Below are 21,554 nucleotides of genomic sequence, written 5' to 3'. Positions count from 1 at the left end.
CCTTATCCTTCTTTGGTGATTCCAGGTGAAAATCCTCATTAAAGGCTTCTACAGAAAGATTTCGCCAAGGTCTTGCGCCACTTGTTTTTTCCCTGCACTTAAGTCTGAGCTCTTAGGGCATGGCTGTTGGATAGAGAACTTAATCATTGAATGATCTGTCCAAGTGAGAGAGTCTGGGAGGTTACAGGTTAGATGATCAATATTAGAAAAGATTAGGTCTCGCGAGTGGCCAGCTGGATGAGTTGGGCCTGTAACTCTTTGGGTGAGTTCAATCATGTCAAGAGTAGAGAGGAGTTTATTAACCTCAGGGTTCGTATCATTTTCACCATGAAAATTAAAATCCCCCAACAAAAGAAATTTATTTGAGGAGAGAACATGCATAGCAATTAGATCTATCAGTTGGTCCGTGAAATTGGTCTTAGTTCCTGGGGGACGGTATATTGGTGCACTGTTCCAACTATCTGTTGGTGACGTAATAATCTTGAAAATTCCCAGTTCTATACTTTCATGCATGGCGGCACTCAGATCCGTCACGTGAGTCATCCTGTGATTCTGGGCAAATCATTCAATATCTCCGTGCCTAACAAAAATGAATGTGTCCATCTGTAAAGCAACTGGGGCTCATATAAAGCACTATGATCCCCGATACCTCTGGGTCAAGTGCGAGCTTAATGAAACTCCGAAAAAAATGCAGGGGACATTCCTATTCCGACTCTAATGCTAACCCTATGAAGCACCCTACAACTTTAGGGCTACTTACACAAAGACGGACTGTAATCCAAGTCACAGAGTTTCAAACCCACTACTTCCTGAAGTAAGCCTAAAGGAGGTTCTGGCGGTGCCGTACCGAAAGAACCAGTGGAGGCCAAGTTGCGTGAAGTTTGGGTGGTTTCCTAGGGTCAGCTCAAACTGCAGCGGTTTAGGGAATGCAACTCTTCCCCCTTCAAGAGTTTGACATCAGCCGCTGTCCTAGTGGTTTATGTACTGTCTAATTATTTTAAGGGGCTGAGCAACCCCTGGTCATAAGCAGTGAATACCCATGCTCCTCAAGAACAAGGGCTGTCTGTCCCCTGTCAACACTCAGCATTTCTGTAAGGAACCAGTTACAGGTTCGACATTGAAATCCATCGGCTTTGAGTCTCTGTGTCCTTCCCTTTAAGATTTCACTAATCAACAGTGTTACATCAGGCCCCTCACACCTCTCCGATGAGGAACACCCTAGACCAGTGGTCTTAAAACCTTTTAATGCCACGCCCCCAACCCCACAGCGATCGTCGGGCACCCCTCAGAATTTTTCACAATTATTCTATTCAATTGACAATGTTTAAATATGTCTAGACTTATTTAAACATTGCAGTTAAGTACTGTTTTAAGAATGCAATCAAATACGTGATTGGCAAACATACTATTCTGGTCAGGCAGGCTTTAATATAGCCTTATGGCCCGCTGACCAGGGCCTGCGTCTTGGGCCTGTAACGAGTTCAGGGCCTTTAACGACCGGTATATCCAGAGGCAGAAGGTCTATAAGGCAATTAGAAGATTCCACCCACTAAGTGTAGAATATTCTAAATTAAAAAGAGAAAAAACATGAAGACAAACATTGGAATGTTGGAGCTCCGGACTTATACCAGCAATTACAAGCCATTTAAGGGCTTTCATACAGTGAACATGTATCCCAATACATAAATGATGGCAAATTGCTGCTTTGTTATCATTTTATCCTCCCCTCCGGTGTCAGCAACTAGGTGTTTCAGAAATGTATGACCTTTTTATTCTGTACACTGCAGTGAAAGCTAGGGACAGCTGTCTTGTTCATATACTAAACTACCTTTTAAATGAGTTCGAGCATCCCAGTGCCCTCCGCCTAGTTTGAGAAACCAGTTCTCGGTGAACACCCACCATGTCATACAGGACAGGTAGCCAAGTGGATAGGGAGTCATCTTTCTTTACTTGAATATCACTGGTTCACAAAGCCTTCCATACCAAAAGTGCCATGGTGGACGGAAGTCTGGCTCTGTGGATGTGCTATTCTCTTTCAGGCATTTTACTGTAACTAAAGGTTTCATTTCCAAGTTCTGAAAGTGACCTCGTCCTAGTCTACCGGACATTGACCTAGTGTGTTAGCTTTGTAGGTATATCAGCTAGCACCTGTTTTAAAGAGAACCATGGGCAGAAAAAGGTTTACACAATCAAAAGAACCAAATACAATCATTTTCATATCACAATTCTCTGTGTAAAATGCTTTGGTTCTCTAAAATTTCCAAATGACTCAGCCTCACTCTAGTAATTATATTCAATTGTATGAATTTTTAGATATGGTGTCCTGGCTTTAGAAGTACTGGAGTGAATATGTGCCCAAAATGAGGACATTTTAACACAATTCCATACACAGATTTGAGCTGGATAAACTGTGTGATGACAGTGATCCTTGTGCCAATCATCCACACTCGAGGTCATCAGGTAACAAAGACAATTGTCAGCACAGACTAATTGCGTATCCCTATCTTGGCTCAGTCCACGAGGGATTTAAGTTCCATTCCAGTCAATTATACATTTAAAGTTAAGCTTCCATAGGACTATGGAATTATTATTCCCCAGAGGAACCAACAGAATTTTCTTTTACAAGTTACTTACGACAACAGCTCAAGCAGGTGCTGCTCAGTAACTCCAGCGGAGGGCTCCATAGATTGATTTTGCTCGAATTTTAGCACTGTATGTTCTCTCTTTTTTTAAATTCTTTTTATTGTAAAGAACATAACACAGCAATACTGTGAACAACAGCAGTACACCCAGAGTACCAGAGACTTCAGCAGGAATTACAACACATACATGTATAATGAACAGGCTATACCACACATTTTATCTAATAATTTGACAGAGGTGTCGCGTCAGGCACGACCATACATTAGCAGATACGAGTTACTCACTCACAGAAGAATGTTCAAGATCACTTTCAGGTGGTGGGAGAGCAAGAAATCGCACGAGTGGACCCCAAATGTCCCTGGGTCTAGACATTACAGGCAATTCTTCAGCATACATTGCCAAGGTTTCTTTACAGTAAGCTAAGTATTTCACCCAGCAGTCTATTTTCGGTGGAGCCCCTCTGTCCCACGTGAAAAGGACATGGCGTTTGGCCAACAATAGAGCAATTCTGACAAATCTGCCTACAAACCCCCCTGATGTGAGGAATGTAGTGCAACAGACAGAGCAGGGGTGTGCAAGGTAACCGCAGACCCATCATGGTGCGCAAATGACTCAGCACGTCCTGCCAGTATTGATTGACCAGATTGCAACTCTAGGCCAAATGCATGAAATCTGCACCAGGAAGTTTACAGCGCTTGCAGCCATCTGTGTCCCTGAGGCCGATTTTATATAACTTTGCGGGAGCGTGGTATGTCTGGTGTATAAATTTAAAGTGGATGATCCGCAAGTTACCGTTGGGGGTAAGTCGGCCCTTCAGTTGGCATATTTTCTCCCACTCCTTCCCAGAGATATGAGAATCCAGGACCGTATTCCATTTGTGTACGCTTTAGTCCACCCCCCTGCAAGTCTCCTCCTGCACCGCCCTGTAGAGTTTAGTTACTAATTTCTTTCTCGTAGGTAGTACTAGGATCAGCTGCAGGGCCTTTAGTGCCGGTGGCTCCACAGGGAAATCAGGGTAGTGGTCTCGTATGGCCCGCTTAAGGCGGAAACAAGTGAATTGAAAGAGAGGAGATGGGTTCTGTATGTAATATAAGTCGCTATCAGCCATGTAGTGGCCTTCCGGATATAGATCCCCCATATGAGTGATGCCTACTTCCCAGAGGGACCGTAAAGGACCCGCCTCCTGCGTAACTGACAATGCTGCATGAGAAGCCATTGGGCCAATCGCCTGCCACGCTGCTATTGTGGTGTCGATCGTGTTAATTTCTGCTTTGGGAGTGTGCCTGTTTGCATATGTTAGTACGCTCCCTAGGGGGGTGGGATAGGCATCTCTCGTCTTCCACTGCTACATGAGGTGTAAAGGCGTGCAGTCTGACCCTGTAATACGCATACTGCTCTTGGGCACAGAGGTAGTATACATAGAAATCTGGTGCTGCGAAACCACCCTTATCATATGGCAGAGTCATTGTTAGCCAGCTAACCCTCGGTTGTCCCGAGCCCCAGACCAGACGCAACAGCAACGATCTCAGTGTTTTGAAGTATTGTTGAGTCAGTTTGATGGGTATATTGGCAAACAAATAGAGGAAGCGGGGGAGCACCACCATCTTGATCACGGTGACGCGATCAGTCAGGGAGAGGGGCAGGCGTGTCCACCTATCCACTTGTTGTTCCAAAGTATCGTGTGCGCGGCCGTAGTTTTCCCTGACCACAATCTCAGGGTCCTGGAGTACCCACACCCCCAAATACTTGACCGGCTCAGTCATCCACTCTAGCGGTTACTCCAAGGATGGACGGGACGTGACCACCGTAAGGGGTATGATAACCGACTTATCCCAGTTAATCATGAGGCTGGAGAATAGGCCAAACTTTATATATTCACAAAGGACAGGGGACAAGTATTGTTGGGGTTCTCTTACAAACAGGACCATGTCGTCGGCGTACATCGATATGCCAACCAGCCGATGTTTCAAATTAAGTGCTGCTGCTCTATGGGTCTGGCAGATTTTACATGCTAACGGTTCGAGGACGAGAGCAAAGAGAAGGGGGGAGAGGGGACAGCCCTGCCGAGTGCCCCTTTGGATCTGTAGTGGCTCAGAGGTGTGGCCGCCGACACGCACCCTAGCAGTTGTGTCGGTATATAAAATCTTAATCCACTGCAGGATGACACTGGGAAACCCCATCCTTCGGAGTACGTGGAACATATATCCCCACTCTATGGAGTCGAAAGACTTGGCCGCGTCCAAGAGGACAGCGGTGGCCGGCAAGTCAGGATTGAGGACATGGAACATGGAGAAGATGGTGTGCAGATTGTGGGAGGTAGATCTATCTGGTATAAAACCGGACTGATCCGGGAGCACAAGGACGGGCATCAGAGGCTGTATTTTGGTAGCTAATATTTTCGCCAGTATTTTTGCATCTATATTAATTAGCGAGAGGGGGCGATACGAGTCGACTGAGGCGGGAGGTTTGTCCTTTTTGAGGAGTGTGACGATATGAGCCTGCCTCAAGGAGGGGGGGGGAAGCACCCAGTGTTGTGTGCTTCAGCATTCATTTCTAGAAGATGGGGCACCAGAATGTCCACGTATGCCTTGTAAAATTCTGCTTTTAGACCATCCGGTCCAGGGGCCTTACTGTTTGGGAGAGAAAGAATGGCATCTTTAACATCGGTTTCATCAATGGGAAGGGACAGGTACATTCTGTGTACATCTGACAGCCACGCACAAGCAATGTCCGACAGATACTCCGTCATGACATCTTCCTCTGTGCCACCCCGCGTGGTGTATAATGCCTCATAGTATTTCCTGAACTACTCAGTCATTGCCTGTGGAGAGAAGTGCTCCGTGCCGCCGCTATCTACAATTTTTTCTACATGCTGGTGTCGCTCCCGAAACAGCAGCTTGGTAGCATGGACTTTCCCTGGTCTGCAATCCTCCCCATATGCCCTAGCCACATGCCTCCCACCCCTGTAGCATGCCTCCGTCTCCGCTAATTCATCGTATTCCTTGAGCCCTTCCCTGATGCTGGCCAGAAGCGTGTTAGATGGCGCTGCACAATACACTTTTTCAAGCTTCCCTAGTTCTGCTTCCTTTTTGTCAATTTGCCCCTTATGTCCTTCAGTATGCCCGCTGAGGTGCCCATGCAGACCCCCCTGATTGGCACTTTAAATGCATCCCATAGTGATGACTATCAACTGACCCAGTGTTCTCAGCAAAATAACACACAATGGCAGTCCTAATTGTGTCTGCAAAGATGGGATCCAGAAGTGCCTCTGCCCGGAAGCGCCACGTGAACGGACGGGGGGGTTAGTGGGAATGCGCAGCCGTACCATTACAGGGTTGTGATCCGACAGCGTGCGGGGCAGTATATGTATGTGCGTGACCCAGTTGTGTGCACCTTCATCTAGTAGCCAATAGTCCAATCTGGACCAACTATTGTGGGCAGGTGTGATATGCGTACCCTCCAAAGCATACTCATTTCGCAGTCTCCAGACATCAACCAGCCCCATTTCTGACATGGCGTCACGTATACATTGGGCGACCTTAAGTGTGCAGGCCCCTGCCGGGTTCGACTTGTCTACCAATGGGTTGAGGTGTGTGTTTAGGTCCCCTCCCCAGACCACCGCTGTCTCAGGCCACGAGCGCAGAACAGTAAGCATCTGAATAAAGGGAGTAGGATCATCCACTACCGGACTGTACATATTAATAATGGTGAGGTCCGTCATCCCCAGTCTGCGCTGCACCATCGCACATCGCCCCTCAGCATCTGTATGCATACGCGTGGGGCGGAAGTTAACACCCTTCTGAACCAGGATGAGCACACCACGTGTGTAGGACGAGTAGGAAGAGGCCAATCTGAACCCCGACCACCTGCTTGCAACCTTGGAGTCAGTGTATTTAGTTAAGTGAGTCTCCTGAAGTAATGCGATCTGTATCCTCTGTCTATCCAGATACGACAACACTTGTCTAATCTTTTTCGGCGTGTTGAGGCCACGGACATTCGATATCATGCACTGATATTCTTCACCCATTATCCAAACTAGAGTAGACAAGTATAGAATGATCATGCAATCTGCAACACCCTCTAAAGCACATCATCATATACCAATGCGCATGTCTCAAGCTGCTGCATCTCCTGACGTACTCTGTACCCCACCCCCGACCCCCCCACCCACTTCAGCAACCCAATCTCGCCGAAGCCCGAACCCTGCAACATCCCCAGATTAAAACACAAAGTAATGATAGTGGGGAACACCCAATTGGGGGACGCAGAGGTGCTCTACATTCCCTATGGCATGGCAGAGGGAGGGGCCGCCTTAGGTGCATACCCACCCAACATAGCATTACAATCAAAGTACAAAAGACAAATATCTTTAAAGCTCATGCATCAAATAGTAACTGGGCTCTATCCCTAGTCATTATAAGCTCAGTCTACAATGTTTCTCGTAGGGCACCAGGAGGCAAGGCCACATAGCCCCCATGTATTTTTGACTGAACACTAAGCATTGTGGGCTGAAAAGAATGGATCTATGGCATCTCCAGGCCCAACAGTATGTGTCCATACTACAGGCAACAATGACAATGTCACTGCATCAGGTTGCCACAAGCAAGCAGAACAACAACCTGAAACAAACCCGTCCCCCCAGGCCAACAGGACAAACACAGTAGGCATGGCAATCAAAAGAATTACAATCATATGGCAAAACCAGGCATCGCCTTTGTTATTTGTCCACATCTGATGTGCGCTCCGATGCCCGCTTCTTTCTGCAAAGTTGCTTGGCGTGATCCATGGCGAGCTTAGGATTCGTGAAAATCTTGACGTCCCGGTCCACCGCTATGCGCAACCGAGCAGGATACAACATGGCGTACGGAACCTGTTCCTTCATGAGAAGTTGTTTGACTCCCTGGAATTCTTTCCTGGCCGCCTGCACTGTGGCCGTAAAATCTGGAAAGAAGGACAGTGTGTTGCCCTGATGATTGATGGCGCCCTTCTGGCGGGTGATTCACAAGACAGTGTCTCGGTCCCTGAAGTTCAACAGCCTCGCGATGATGGGCCGGGGTGGAGCCCCCGGCTTTGGGCGTGGTGCCAGGGACCTGTGCTCACGTTCAATGGCAAACATGGGGGAGAAGCATTCAGGCCCACAGATTACTTTAAGTAGTGACTCCACAAAGTCCTCGAGACGACCCACATTCGTAGATTCCGGCAGGCCCAAAATGCGCACATTATTGCGCCTCGAGCGTGCTTCAATGTCATCGTTCTTAGCCTGTATGACCGCCATTAACTGTATGATATCGTTGGTTTTAAACACCACTTGCTGTAGACCATCCTCAGTGTCCAAAATTCTTTGTTCAGCTTCGCCAAGCCTCGCTGCCTGTTTGTCCAGCTTTGCGGACATGTGATCCATTTGGCCGCTCAAGGCCTCTATCTTCCGATCGATAGATTGGAGGCTAGCCTGTATGGCAGTGAGTGTCTTCTCCAAGGAGGATGGGGCCTGAGAAGCAGATTCTAGCTCAGAGTCAGAAGCCGCGTTCTGCTGTGCCCTGCCACCTTTCCGCAATTCGAACGCGAGCTTCGGCTGATTCTTCTCCGACTTACCCATAATCTCACGTTGTGCGCAACCAGGGGTATCAGCTAAGGTCCACTATGTGCCCACCTCCGCCCCACTGCACGGGTCAAGTGCTCGAAGGGAGCCCTCTCGTGATATTTATATATTCCCACTCCCTGCAGAAGCAGAGTGGTGCCGGGGTATGTTGTGCCCCGAATAGCGACCCGCGAGCGCAATGGCGCCAATATATTCTGGGCAAGTGTGGTTGGGGTGGATGTGCCTCCCGTTAGCGGCAGAGTGCAAGCGTGCAACCTCCAAGTGCTAAAATGGCCGCTGTGCAAGGGAGGACTGCCAAAAGGACGAGGTGGAAAGGCAGCGAGTCCGAGACCTCAGCTCTGTATGTCCACCTTGAGCTGCATATCAACCAATATATCTGTAGCACCTGTGAGATCTCAAAACGAGCTCCTCTCCTCCCCCATCCTTTATGCCCAAAAACGTGAAGGCCGGAGCGGCCCAGTGCAGCTCACCCAGTCCGGAGCTCCTTCTGCAGCTGATGAAAGGATCAGGGATAGAGGGCCGCCGGGTGCACACAACCCGCACCAGATGAGGGAAGCGATGAGGCAGCCAGGCCGTGCCGCCGACTGTAGCATTCAGGCCTCGGGCCCACTCGGCGGAGCAGGCCGACGGCAGTGCTTATACTAAGCCCCGCTCCTCCCGCAGCAGCCTCCGGGCTCACTCCGGCCGCCGCGGGGTTAAGGTCGCGGAGCAGCTGCACTTGCAGCCCCAGCCCGGCTCCAGTCCTGCAGCCCTCACAGTCTGCTCCTCGCTCCGCGGGGCACTATCGTGAGCACGAGCAGGAGCACAGCTAGAGGTGCAGCGGGTCCCTCTCACCGGGCACCGGCCCGCCGCGCAAGTCAGCTTTCTCCGGGGCAGCAGCGAAGACGTCCGCCCCAGACTCGTGGATGCTCTCCCGCCCAGCGCCAGCAGCAGATTTTGGCAGCGTCCGGGTCAGGAAACGATCTCTGCGGAGTTGTCGGGTTGTTGGGCCCACGGTGCTCAGGATTGCTGAAGGATATTCAAGGCGGCGTGCGGAGCAGCACAACTAGGCAGCCATCTTGCCTCACGCCAGGCCACGCCCCCCAGCACCATATGTTCTTACAGGGGTTTTGAGGAACAGCCTTCCTTCCATACTATGAAAAAGCTTAAAACACTCGGTTAGTCCTAGGCATAGGAAGACCGACATTCTGGATATGATTGTGGCATAAACATGTCGACAAAAAAGCCAACCCTTAAATAACCTTAGCTTTATAACTGTTCACTCTTCAAGGTGCTCACAGCTTTCTGAGAAACTCCTTGTACTTGGCTCCTTTATTCCACGTCCATCACAGATACCGTTGTTAAAGATGTAACATAATCTTACACCCAGTATAAAAAGTTGCACTAAATAAGAACCTTAAAAAAAAGTTTCTTTGGAATACGACAAATCTATGTTTACATCCATTTTGTAGCAGAATACATACAAGTACTGAACATTTTATTGCATTTTTATGGATTATTAACAAGGGGAGTGCAAAGCCACAGACATATTTTTAGCTTTCCTAAGAAATGATACATTGGTTGGACAAAAATGACTGAATTAAAAGAAGTGAAGCTCAGGTTTTCGTATCACAAGTAGCAGTTCTCTCTCCATCAACACAGGAAAGCTAGTCCCATCTCAAAGAAACATTGTCAGTCATGTGAACGCCAAAAGCAGAGCCATTCTGAGAGCAGTCACACTGTTGAGACAGGACCCCCTTCTAATGCCACCTCTGCCAGACTCCCTGCTGACAGCAGTCACACCTTCGAGACAGGCCGCCCTTCTAATGCCACCTGTGCCAGACTCTCTGCTGACAGCAGTCACACTGTCAAGATAGGACCCCCCTCTAAGGCCACCTCTGTCAGACTCCCTGCTGACAGCAGTCACACTGTCAAGACAGGCCCCGCTTCTAATACCACCTCTGCCAGACTACCTGCTGACAGCAGTCACACTGTCGAGACAGGGCCCTCTTCTAATGCCACCTCTGCCAGACTACCAGCTGACAGCAGTCAAACTGTCAAGATAGGACCCCCCCCTCTAATGCCACCTCTGCCAGACTCCCTGCTGACAGCAGTCACACTGTCGAGACAGGACCCCCTTCTAATGCCACCTCTGCCAGACTACCTGCTGACAGCAGTCACACTGTCAAGACAGGATCCCTTCTAATGCCACCTGTGCTAGACTCCCTGCTGACAGCAGTCACACTGTCGAGACAGGACCCCTTCTAACGCCATCTCTGCCAGACTCCCTGCTGACTGCAGTCACACTGTCGAGACAGGACCCCTTTCCACTGCCACCTCTATGAGACTCCCCGCTGACAGCACAAATTATCTTGAGTTTAGGGGCGCAATCTCATTTCTTTACAATCAACAGTCAAATGCCAAAATCCAAATCATTTTTTTATTCTATTACATATAAAAAAACATGTATTTCTTTTTAACATGTAAAAGCTAGTAATTATTGCGTACATTTTATAGCATCGTGATTGGTTCTAGCTATATATTATTTTGTGCAATCAATCTTTTTTTTTTTTATTTCTTTTGTGGAACAATCATTTCAAAATTTGGCTCCATTAGCCATCTAGAAATTGTCGTCCAAGAATGTAAAATTGTGATTTTGCCTGGCTATCAAACAGTGTGACTTTTGTTAATGAGCCCGTACTGTTGTGCTCAACCTGACTATCACACAACATGCGGCTCATTGACATTTATAAATGATTCTTCACTCTCCTGAAGAGAAGCCGTGTGCTCACCCTGGCTATCACACAGCATGTGGGTCGGAGAGTTTCATTATTAATTTGTATCTGCTGAACAGACACCTTGTGCTCGGCCTAGCAATCACACGGCTGCAGCTCCGTGGCCTTCATTATTGATCGTGAATTCTTCTGAATTGAGGTACGCAGCCTGGCTATCACACAGCTGCAGCTCCGTGACCTTCATTATTGATCCTGCACTCTTCTGAAGTGAGGTACGCGGCCTGGGTATCACACAGCTGCAGCTCCGTGACCTTTATTATTGATCCTGCACTCTTCTGAAGTGAGGTACGAAGCCTGGGTATCACACAGCTGCAGCTCCGTGACCTTCATTATTGATGCTGCACTCTTCTGAAGTGTGCTCGGCCTGGGTATTACACAGCTGCAGATCTAGCTTTCAGAAACCTGTTAATAACCAAGGGCCTGATTTAGATCTCGGCGGACGGGTTACTCGATCACAACGGTGATGAATATCCCATCCGCCTAAATATTAATCCAATTGGATATAATGGAATTCATATTTTGGCGAATGGAATATCTGTCACAATTGTGATGGAGTAACCCGTCTGCCGAGATCTAAATCAGGCCTTAAATGTTTCAACTTCTCTGTCTCCTCGGATTTGATTGATTGATGATGGAAATGATCATCATTTGTTCCACATCAGAGCTTCAGTGGTAAATGTCAGCATTGCAAGGTTTAACCCGGAGAGCTGCAGCTCACATTTTCCTGCTTTCACTTCTGCTTTTCTACACAGTTCTCTGGCCACTGTCACAGAACCATTAATGATGCATAAAATGTTCAAAACCAGAGCCAGCTCTGAAGAATCTTCATTTTGTGCTTGTTAAATTGTTTTGAGTGTGTTGGGTTTATATGTTTTATCACTAATCTCCAAAATTAGCTGAAAATACCCTTGTTAGTCCAAGCATTGTTCATGGTGTTGATTTTACAGGCAGCATGGTCTGGTGTGCTTGGATTTCTTTTGTTATAACTGTCTCACAGAATAAAAACCAACAATGTTTCTTTACTTTTAGTCAACTTTGTGCTAGTCTCCTAATGGGTTTCCTGATATTTCATGTTTTTCCTAGCTGTAGCTAAATAAACAATAGCAGAGAATAGACTCTTTTATAATTTTTCAAATATATGTATTTTTCTTCTTTCCTACTAGTTCAGTCTTCTATCCCCTGCTTTTTATCAGCTGGTATTTGAATGTCCCGTATTCTTGTAATTTTATCAGTTTCTATAATTCCTTCATCTCACAATAACTGCACTTTTTTCCTTCAGTGTACGCCCACGGATGGGTCAGTATTATTGATGATGTAATTAAATTATTACAAAATTCACTCAGCTCTACGTTTATTTCTATGTGGGTTCAGTGATGGGGGTGTGCTCGCTGAAGTATTTGTAGGTTTGAAGACTGACTGAAGCTCTTCACACATTCACTGCACTGGAATGGTTTTTCCCCTGTGTGTGTTCTCTGATGCCATTTTAGGCTTGGTAAATATATAAAGCTCTTATTTATTTATTTATTTATTAATGACATTTGTAAAGCGCTAGCAAATACCCGTAGGCGTCTCGGCGCTAAAATGCAATTGTTGTCTCACCATGATCAGGAAGTGCGGAGATGTGGATTACTGGTTAAATAGCCACGTTTTCAGTTTTTTTCTAAACTGAAGAAGCGAATGGCATGTTTTTATGTGACTTGGAAGGGTGTTCCAAAGTCTGGGGGCCGCAACTAAAAAGCGGCGATCACCCCAAGAAACTGTTCGACTACGTTGAACCACTAGATGGTTAAGTGAGGTGGATCGGAGGGTTCTCGATGGGTTATAGGGGATCAATTGATTTTTAAGGAAACGAGGTCCTTGATCCTGTAGTGTCTTGTATACTGTGCATAGAGCTTTGAATTTTACCCTATTGTGAATGGGCAGCCAGTGGTAATTTTTCAAAGTATCTGAAATAGGTGCAAATTTGGTTTTTTTTGATAGTACGCGAGCGGCCGCATTCTGCACGGTCTGTAATTTTTTAGTAACTCTGCTCTGAGCATTGAGCAGCAGACCGTTGCAATAATCTAGTGATGTCAAAACTAGAGTGGTGACTAGAGTTTTGGCAGCTGAGTCTGGTAGATACGGAATGATTTTTCTAACCGTTCTAAGTTTGAAGTGGGCGTTGGCTGCCACCTTATTTGCATGGGCCATGAAGTTCAGCTGGTCATCAAAAGTTACACCTAGGTTTCTAACTTTGACCGTTGGGGAGGGAGGTGTACTTAAGGCCGATGGCCACCAATCTGCTGACCAGGCTGGTGAGAGATTACCAAAGATAACCACCTCCGTTTTTTCGGAATTAAGCTTCAAGCAATTGCTTGCCATCCACTCACCGATAGTGATCATCCCGGTTTTAAATCTCTCTGCTACCCTCTGTCCGTCGCTCTTTATTGCCAGCACCAGCTGGGTGTCGTCAGCGTATGAGGTTAGGCTCATCCCATGTGCTTTGATGACACTAGCAAGGTCCGACACATATATATTAAATAGTGTCGGACTTAGGGATGAGCCTTGAGGAACCCCACACGGTAACGACAGCTCAGCCGACTGGAAGGGGCCCAATGTAACCGCCTGGGTTCTATTGGCCAAAAACGAAGCGAGTAAGTCCCTGGCAGTGAGCTGAATGCCCATCCTCTCGACACGGCTGACCAAAATCTTGTGGTCAACCGTGTCGAAGGCCGCTGAGAGATCCAAGAGAACTAACAAAGCAGTTCCTCCTTGGTCGCGGATGACTCTTATGTCATCAGCTGCTTTTATGAGTGCGGTTTCTGTGCCATGGTTTTTACGGAAACCGAACTGCGTCTCATCCAGTAAATTGTGTTTTACAATGTAGGATGATAGCTGCTGATTCATAGCCTTTTCTAGGACCTTGGCTAAGAAAGGAAGGCTCGCTATAGGGCGATAGTTTTTTAATTCGCCTTTATCTGAGCCAGGCTTTTTAAGCAGGGGTTTAATCAACGTGTTTTTTAATTGATCAGGGTAAATTCCAGATGTCAATACTGTATTACAGACAGCAGTGATGATGGGAATGACTGTGTCTGGTACAGTAGCGAGCACGGAAGTCGGACATGGGTCAAGAACAGAGCCAGCTTTAATCGTTTTAACTATGCTTTTGATTTGATCAGTGGTGAGGGGACTAAAACAGGTCATGGAATTTTTGGGAATAGTTGTGGTGGTAATAGCATTACTGCTGGTCAGGTCTGAACTAAAAGCTTGATAAATGTCATTAACCTTTGCGTAAAAGAACTCCGATAAAGCATCACATAAAGCTTGTGAAGGGGGAGGATTAAGATCTGGGGAGTCTCCAGCTAAGGTTTTAGCAATGTTAAATAACTGTTTACTGGAATTTTTCGCAGTCTCTATCTGGCGAGTGAAAAAGTCTTTCTTAGCTGCTATTATCATAGCTTTGTAAGTAGCAAGGGCTTTTTTATAATTTTCCTTATCTTCACTATCATACATTCTTTGCCATTGTCTTTCCCTGTTCCTGGTTAATTGTTTTTGAGTTTTGAGTTCTGTTGTATACCACTGAGCTTTAGGCGCATTTCTATTCTTAGAGAGTGATTTAATGGGTGCCAGCTGAGTCGTGGCTTCTCCCAGCCACTTTTGAAATTGATTAGTAGCGATGTTGGGATCAGTGGATAGTACTGGAATTGTGGAATTAAGAATCAGCGTTAGATCACTGGGGTTGATATCCTTCCAGGCTTTAAACGTACCCTTTTTTTCAAAGCCCACTTTTTTTCTCTGTGAGCCTTTAATGGTAAGTCTACTAAAAATGACTGAGTGGTCTGTCCAAGTCATAGGGAGAACTGAAGTAATACACAGTCCATCCACATTAGTAAAAATTCCATCCAGCGTGTGGCCTGCCTGATGGGTGGGAGTCAAGACCAGTTGTCTGAGGCCCAATATATCTAGGTCTGATAGAAGGGCTGAAGTATCCCTATCACCAAGGAGCTCCAAATGGAAATTAAAGTCTCCCATAATCGTAGTGGAATCTTCTGTAGCTATGTACTCAGTCATATTAGTAAGGTTTGCGAGAAACGAAGATCTTGTCCCCGGGGGTCTATAAATCAATATTCCCTTAAAGTTATAGGTAGGAGACAGTTTTATATTGAAATGCATGGCTTCGCATGAGGTGGTAGGAATCGGCGAGCATCGGACTTCAAATTGGTCTCTCACTATGATAGCTATCCCACCACCTTTTCCTATGGGCCTATCCTGCCGGTATGCACTGTAGCCTGAGGGGACTGCTATGACGTAATCGGGGGCAGATGCTTCAACTCTGTGATGTAAAGCACGTCTAAATTGAAGTTGCTAATAAGGTCAGCTATCTCCTGGCAATGTTTGCTCAGGGAGCGCGCATTAATGAGTGCCATGGAGACATGGGTATCGGTCTCATTACTTACAGATTTAGCATAGCAAGTTGGATTATCAATCACAGGGGAAATGTTACAGTGAGAGCATTGTGTGTGTGATACCAACTGCATGAGGGAAAGGTCACGTTTGGTGCAAAGCTGAGCGTCAGTTGGACAAAGTTCCAACAGTGCATTGCGGGTATAGGAGAGGAGAGGGGCAGGGGTTGTGGCCCTGGGCCCGGTCCTGGCGCGGACGGGCGCAGACGGGCTTGCCTTTGGCGCGCCTTCGGCGCGCCGCCGGCGCGCCCGCTGCGCCCGCCCGCTGCGCGGACGGGCGATACTGTTGTTTTTATACATATTTTGGGCGGGGCGGGAGGAGGGTGGGAGGGGCGCAGAGCTCTCCTGCCAGCCTCCCCAAACTAAGATGGCGGCGAAAGTGATGTCCGACGCTTCCCTGCGCCTGAGTACAGCGGCGCTGAGGGGGAAGTGTTCAAGCCTCGGCGAAGTAGTCTCGCCTAAGGAGGTGACATGAATTAAAAACGCACCAGTTAAAATATGTTACAGTATTTAAAAACAATTTGTAAATTCAATCGTTTTGCAGAATTCGAGCAGGGGAGCAGAGACAGTCCTCCGGCTTCCGCCTCAAAGGACACAACAAGCAATTACTCGATGTGTTAGAATACGCCCATTAAATACCCTGGGAGGGCGGGAGGGGCACAGAGCTCTCTCTTTCCACAATCGCTGCACTTGAATGGTTTTTCCCATGTGTGTGTTCGCTGATGATTCCTTAATGTTACTGAATTCCTAAAACTACTTCCACATTCACTGCAATGATATGTTTTTCCCCTGTGTGTGTTGGTTGATGAACCTTTAATTTTGATGAGTCACTAAAACTACTTCCACCTTCACTGCAATGATATGGTTTCTCCCCTGTGTGTGTTATCTGATGAATTTTTAGGACTGATAATTGACTAAGGCTCGTCAGACATTCACTGCAATGATATGGTTTTTCTCCAGTGTGTTCTCTGATGGAGTTTTAGGTCTGATAAATATGTAAAGCTCTGCCCACATTCATTGCACTTTAATGGGGTTTCCCCAGTGTGTGTTCTCTGATGCTTTTTTAGGTGGGATGATTGACTAAACCTTTTCATACATTCACTGCAATGGTAGGGTTTTTTCCCTGTGTGTGTTTTCTGATGCTGTTTTAGGTGTGATGATTTACAAAAGCTCTTCACACATTCACTGCACGTGTATGGTTTTTCCCCTGTGTGATTTCTCTGATGGTATTTTAAGCCTGCTAATTGACTAAAGCTCTTCACACATTCACTGCACTTAAATGGTTTTTCCCCTGTGTGTGTTCGCTGATGATTCCTTAATGTTGTCGAACTCCTAAAACTACTTCCACATTCACTGCAATGGTATGGTTTTTCTCCAGTGTGTGTTTGTTGATGAACCTTTAATTTTGATGAGTCACTAAAACTACTTCCACATTCTCTGCAATGATATGGTTTTTCCTCAGTGTGTGTTCTCTGATGAATTTTTAGGACTGATAATTGACTAAAGCTCTTCAGACATTCACTGCAATTATATGTTTTTTCTCCAGTGTGTGTTCTCTGATGGAGTTTTAGGTGTGATAAATATATAAAGCACTTCCCACATTCATTGCACTTTAATGGGGTTTCCCCAGTGTGTGTTAACTGATGCTGTTTTAGGTGGGATAATTGACTAAACCTTTTCATACATTCACTGCAATGGTATGGTTTTTCCCCAGTGTGTGTTTTCTGATGTTGTTTTAGGTGTGATGAGTGACAAAAGCTCTTCACACATTCACTGCACTTGTATGGTTTTTCCCCTGTGTGAATTCTCTGATGGTATTTTAAGCCTGCTAATCGACTAAAGCTCTTCACACATTCACTGCACTTAAATGGTTTTTCCCGTGTGTGTGTACGCTGATGATTCCTTAATGTTGCCGAACTCCTAAAACTACTTCCACATTCACTGCAATGGTATGGTTTTTCTCCAGTGTGTGTTTGTTGATGAACCTTTAATTTTGATGAGTCACTAAAACTACTTCCACATTCACTGCAATGATATGGTTTTTCCCCAGTGTGTGTTCTCTGATGAATTTTTAGGATTGATAATTGACTAAAGCTCTTCAGACATTCACTGCAATGATATGTTTTTTCTCCGGTGTGTGTTCTCTGATGGAGTTTTAGGTGTGATAAATATATAAAGCCCTTCCCACATTCATTGCACTGTAATGGGGTTTCCCCGGTGTGTGTTAACTGATGCTGTTTTAGGTGAGATAATTGACTAAACCTTTTCATACATTCACTGCAATGGTATGGTTTTTGCCCAGTGTGTGTTTTCTGATGTTGTTTTAGGTGTGATGATTGACAAAAGCTCTTCACACATTCACTGCACTTGTATGGTTTTTCCCCTGTGTGATTTCTCTGATGGTATTTTAAGCCTGCTAATCGACTAAAGCTCTTCATACATTCACTGCACTTAAATGGTTTTTCCCCTGTGTGTGTTCGCTGATGAATCCTTAATGTTGAAGATTCACTAAAGCTACTTCCACATTCACTGCAATGGTATGGTTTTTCCCCAGTGTGTGTTTTCTGATGCTGTTTTAGGTGTGATGATTGACGAAAGCTCTTCACACATTCACTGCACTTGTATGGTTTTTCCCCTGTGTGATTTCTCTGATGGTATTTTAATTCTGTTAATCGACTAAAGCTCTTCACACATTCACTGCACTTAAATGGTTTTTCCCCTGTGTGTGTTCGCTGATGATTCCTTAATGTTGATGAATTCCTAAAACTACTTGCACATTCACTGCAATGATATGGTTTTTCCCCTGTGTGTGTTTTTTGATGATACATTAATCCTGAAGAGGAAATAAAACTACTTCCACATTCAGTGCAAGTGTATGTTTTTTCTTTCTTGGTTAGTGTCTCTGAGTTGGGTATGTATTTTTCTACATCTCTTGACTGTGCTTTCTGAAGGGCCAACAAGACCGATAAAGCACTTGTGTTATTCTCACACTCCATGTATGTGTGTGGTATTTAGCACGTTTGCTTTCCGAACAAACTTTAAAGTGCAAAGGTCACCAAATACTCGCCACACTCATAACATGTGCAAGGCTTCTTTGTGGGTGATTGTGTCTTTAGAAAGGATAACGGTTCTGCAAGCTTGCGAGTAAAGATCCATCGTCCTTCTGGTCGGTGCACACTGGGACAGTACTCTGTGTTTTATATAGCAGAAGCCCCATTTCTTTTAACTTTCAATTAACTGTGCTTTTCGCTGGTTGCTATGGAATGGCCTGAAAGAGTTTACAATACACCTCTAGCACTGAATGGTGGTCTGATGTCACTCTAGGAAGCAGAGCACTGCTGTAAACACCTCATGATCAGAGCTGGTATTAGACATGTTTACAAAAGAAGTGGTTGATCAGTGTTGCCTTAATTTTCTAGAGGTCATTTCTTCATCTTGAGGCACGGAGGTGCACAGCTGAGACTCGTAGAACCACCGAATTGTCCTTGACGGTACTCCCAAAATCTGTCAGTTTATGTTCAGGTACGGCAGCCTGCCGGCACTTATGTTTTCCTGAATACTGGAACTCAATGTTTCAGACTTTGCTTTTGCAGAATTACAGCATTATCTTCATTATTCTTAAGCATTTTGTGCAATCAAGGATTGTTTTCTGTCGGATGTAAAGAGATTTAAATTACTTAAATGGAAAATACTGGAATGTGCATATACAATTTTAAATTGATTGTAAAAGCATCTTATTTATTACTATTGTTGAAAATAATGAAGACATATTTAATCATACAGAGATATTTACATAAAAATTCCTTTGAACATGCCACAATCTTATTTATTTCAGCAAAGGTGTTCATAGAGTAACTTAGCAAAAAAAGGGCGCTCGCATAGCACTCATATACTAGTTATAGCTTTGGGTAGATGCATATGGTCAAGGTTTTGTTAAAGCAAGAACAGCTCTTGGAGTATGCGATGGATCAGGAAGACTCAAAGACAGCAAGGTGGAAATCAGGATGTTGTGCCATACATCAAATCTTATTGTTCATGGAGGTGACTGGTTTCATTCACTACTAACTCTTTTTTCAGGAGGATTCCCTTCGCTCTAGTCTCAAAGCCTGATTACGGGGGCCTTTTGTGCGCTGAGTGTGTTTGGGGCCCATGTGGCGTAAAGGGGCTCTATCTGGCCCCTGTAGGCCCTGCATCATGTATCGACCCTCTCCCCATATAACGTTCCTGCCCAATCTAAAATGGCTCAAAAAGGGGGTGGTGATGGACAGAGTATCTGAATTAAGCAGAACACTCCTACCCAGTCAACAGATCAGGGCTTGATCCATCACTGTTTTTTTAGCTCACTGCACCATCCCAGCTCAGAACCTGGCTACATGCAAATTAGTCTGTCCCTGGCCCAGTGCATCATGGGAACAGGGCAGACCAACCAGGCCAGAAACCGGTCCCCGGAAGCTTTTCTCCTTTCCAGTGAAGAATTGGCTTGGTAGTTTGGTCTGCCCTGTTCCCATGAGGCATGGGATCAGACTAATTTGCATATAGCCAGGTTCTGAACTGGGGTGATGCAGTGAGCTAAAAAACGGTGATGGATCAAGCCCTGATCTGTAGACTGGGTAGGAGTGTTCTGCTTAATTCAGATACTCTGTCCATCACCACCCCCTTTTTGAATCGTTTTAGCCACCACAAGTGTGGAAGGGTATGCTCTGACATGAGTCCCTTGCTCACTGCACCATCAGGATTCAAGCAAGCCGGGCCGACGACGGCTGTAATGCCAGAAACCGGTCCCCGGAAACTTGTCTCCTTTCCAGTGAAGAATTGGCTTGGTAGTTTGGTCTGCCCTGTTCCCATGAGGCATGGGGTCAGACTAATTTGCATATAGCCAGGTTCTGAACGGGGGTGATGCAGTGAGCTAAAAAACGGTGATGGATCAAGCCCTGATCTGTAGACTGGGTAGGAGTGTTCTGCTTAATTCAGATACTCTGTCCATCACCACCCCCTTTTTGAATCAATCTAAAATGGCGGCACCTCTAGAAATCTACATATTGACATAGGACATAGCATGTGCTTCTTATGGATGTGAGAAGTTGGCCTGATATATGATGTTCACTAGTTCTAGTGACCACCTTGTATCAGTCCAAACAACCCTTATGGTGATTGGTTGTAAGTCAACCTTATAGACCAGCTATCCTAATGGTAGCGTGGAAAAGGCAGTCTTAGGCTAAACTCTTTTGGCATGTGAAACCGGCTGTATTACCATATGTAACCCCTTGAACACCAAGTGAAAGGACACCACACAGGATATATATTGAAAATATATATGTATTTATTACTACAATAGTCCCCTGAACTCTTTATGAGCACAGGAGCAAAACACGTTAAACAAGTTACTTGATAAAATATACAAAAGTTGCACAGTTATGGATAGGCCAGGTGGCCCGCTAAACCATATATTAAGTAAGTAGTATAAGAACCATGAATTGAACAGTGGTAAGGCCTAGGGCCTTGGGAATCGCTGGGGCTACGCTGTGATAACGTTAGTTAGGAACTAGGAGGCCCACGAGATCTGGTTGCAGTGTCTAAAGCAACACACGTAAACTCATTGAAAGCAATGGGTGCGTAAAAGTTACAACGTTAAAGATTGGGAGTCTTCCGGATGGCCTAGAAATTAGTCCCTTAAAACTAGGACACTAGGAGTGTCAGCCTACATGGGAGCACCGGAGTGCCAGCGTTACCTCACCCACAGGAAGCGGGTGCAGTGGTGCCAAAGTGTCTCGGGTTTCTTGGAGCAGTTCAATGAGGTCTGGAGATGAAGATGCTGCTGGCGACCAGACAAGAAGAGTTCTGGTGTATCCAAGGGTGGATCGGAGTTGGTGAAGACCTGAAAGCAGAGGGGACAGTGTTCAAGTCACTAGCCAGTGAATGGCGTGGAACCAGGAAGGAACCAGACGATGTCGAGTTGCAAACAGGTGAAGATAGAAGCTTGTCTCTTCAGCCACGTGGACACGAGGACGTCGACGACAACCAGGAGCCAGGCACAAGCTGTCCCACAAAGGATCTTGTTGTCGGAGGAGTCGGCTTCAGGATTGGAGCAAACAAGCC

At 45.9% G+C, this 21,554-nt stretch overlaps 1 protein-coding gene across 1 annotated transcript; it reads right to left on the bottom strand.

Moving 5' to 3' along the window:
* Nucleotides 1-16,232: 16,232 nt before the first annotated feature.
* Nucleotides 16,233-18,376, bottom strand: LOC144807251 (uncharacterized). The gene is made up of 2 exons (XM_078673101.1): nt 17,743-18,376; nt 16,233-17,658 (listed from the first exon to the last, which is right to left on the bottom strand). The coding sequence occupies exons 1-2, from the start codon at nt 18,284-18,286 to the stop codon at nt 16,391-16,393; spliced, it is 1,812 nt and encodes a 603-aa protein (XP_078529227.1). The 5' UTR covers nt 18,287-18,376; the 3' UTR covers nt 16,233-16,390.
* Between the last annotated feature and the right edge of the window lie 3,178 nt (nt 18,377-21,554).

This window comes from Lissotriton helveticus, unplaced genomic scaffold, assembly GCF_964261635.1.
Source record: "Lissotriton helveticus unplaced genomic scaffold, aLisHel1.1 SCAFFOLD_892, whole genome shotgun sequence".
In the NCBI taxonomy this organism is placed as follows: Eukaryota; Metazoa; Chordata; class Amphibia; order Caudata; family Salamandridae; genus Lissotriton; species Lissotriton helveticus.
This window is presented reverse-complemented; position numbering and strand designations above follow the sequence as displayed.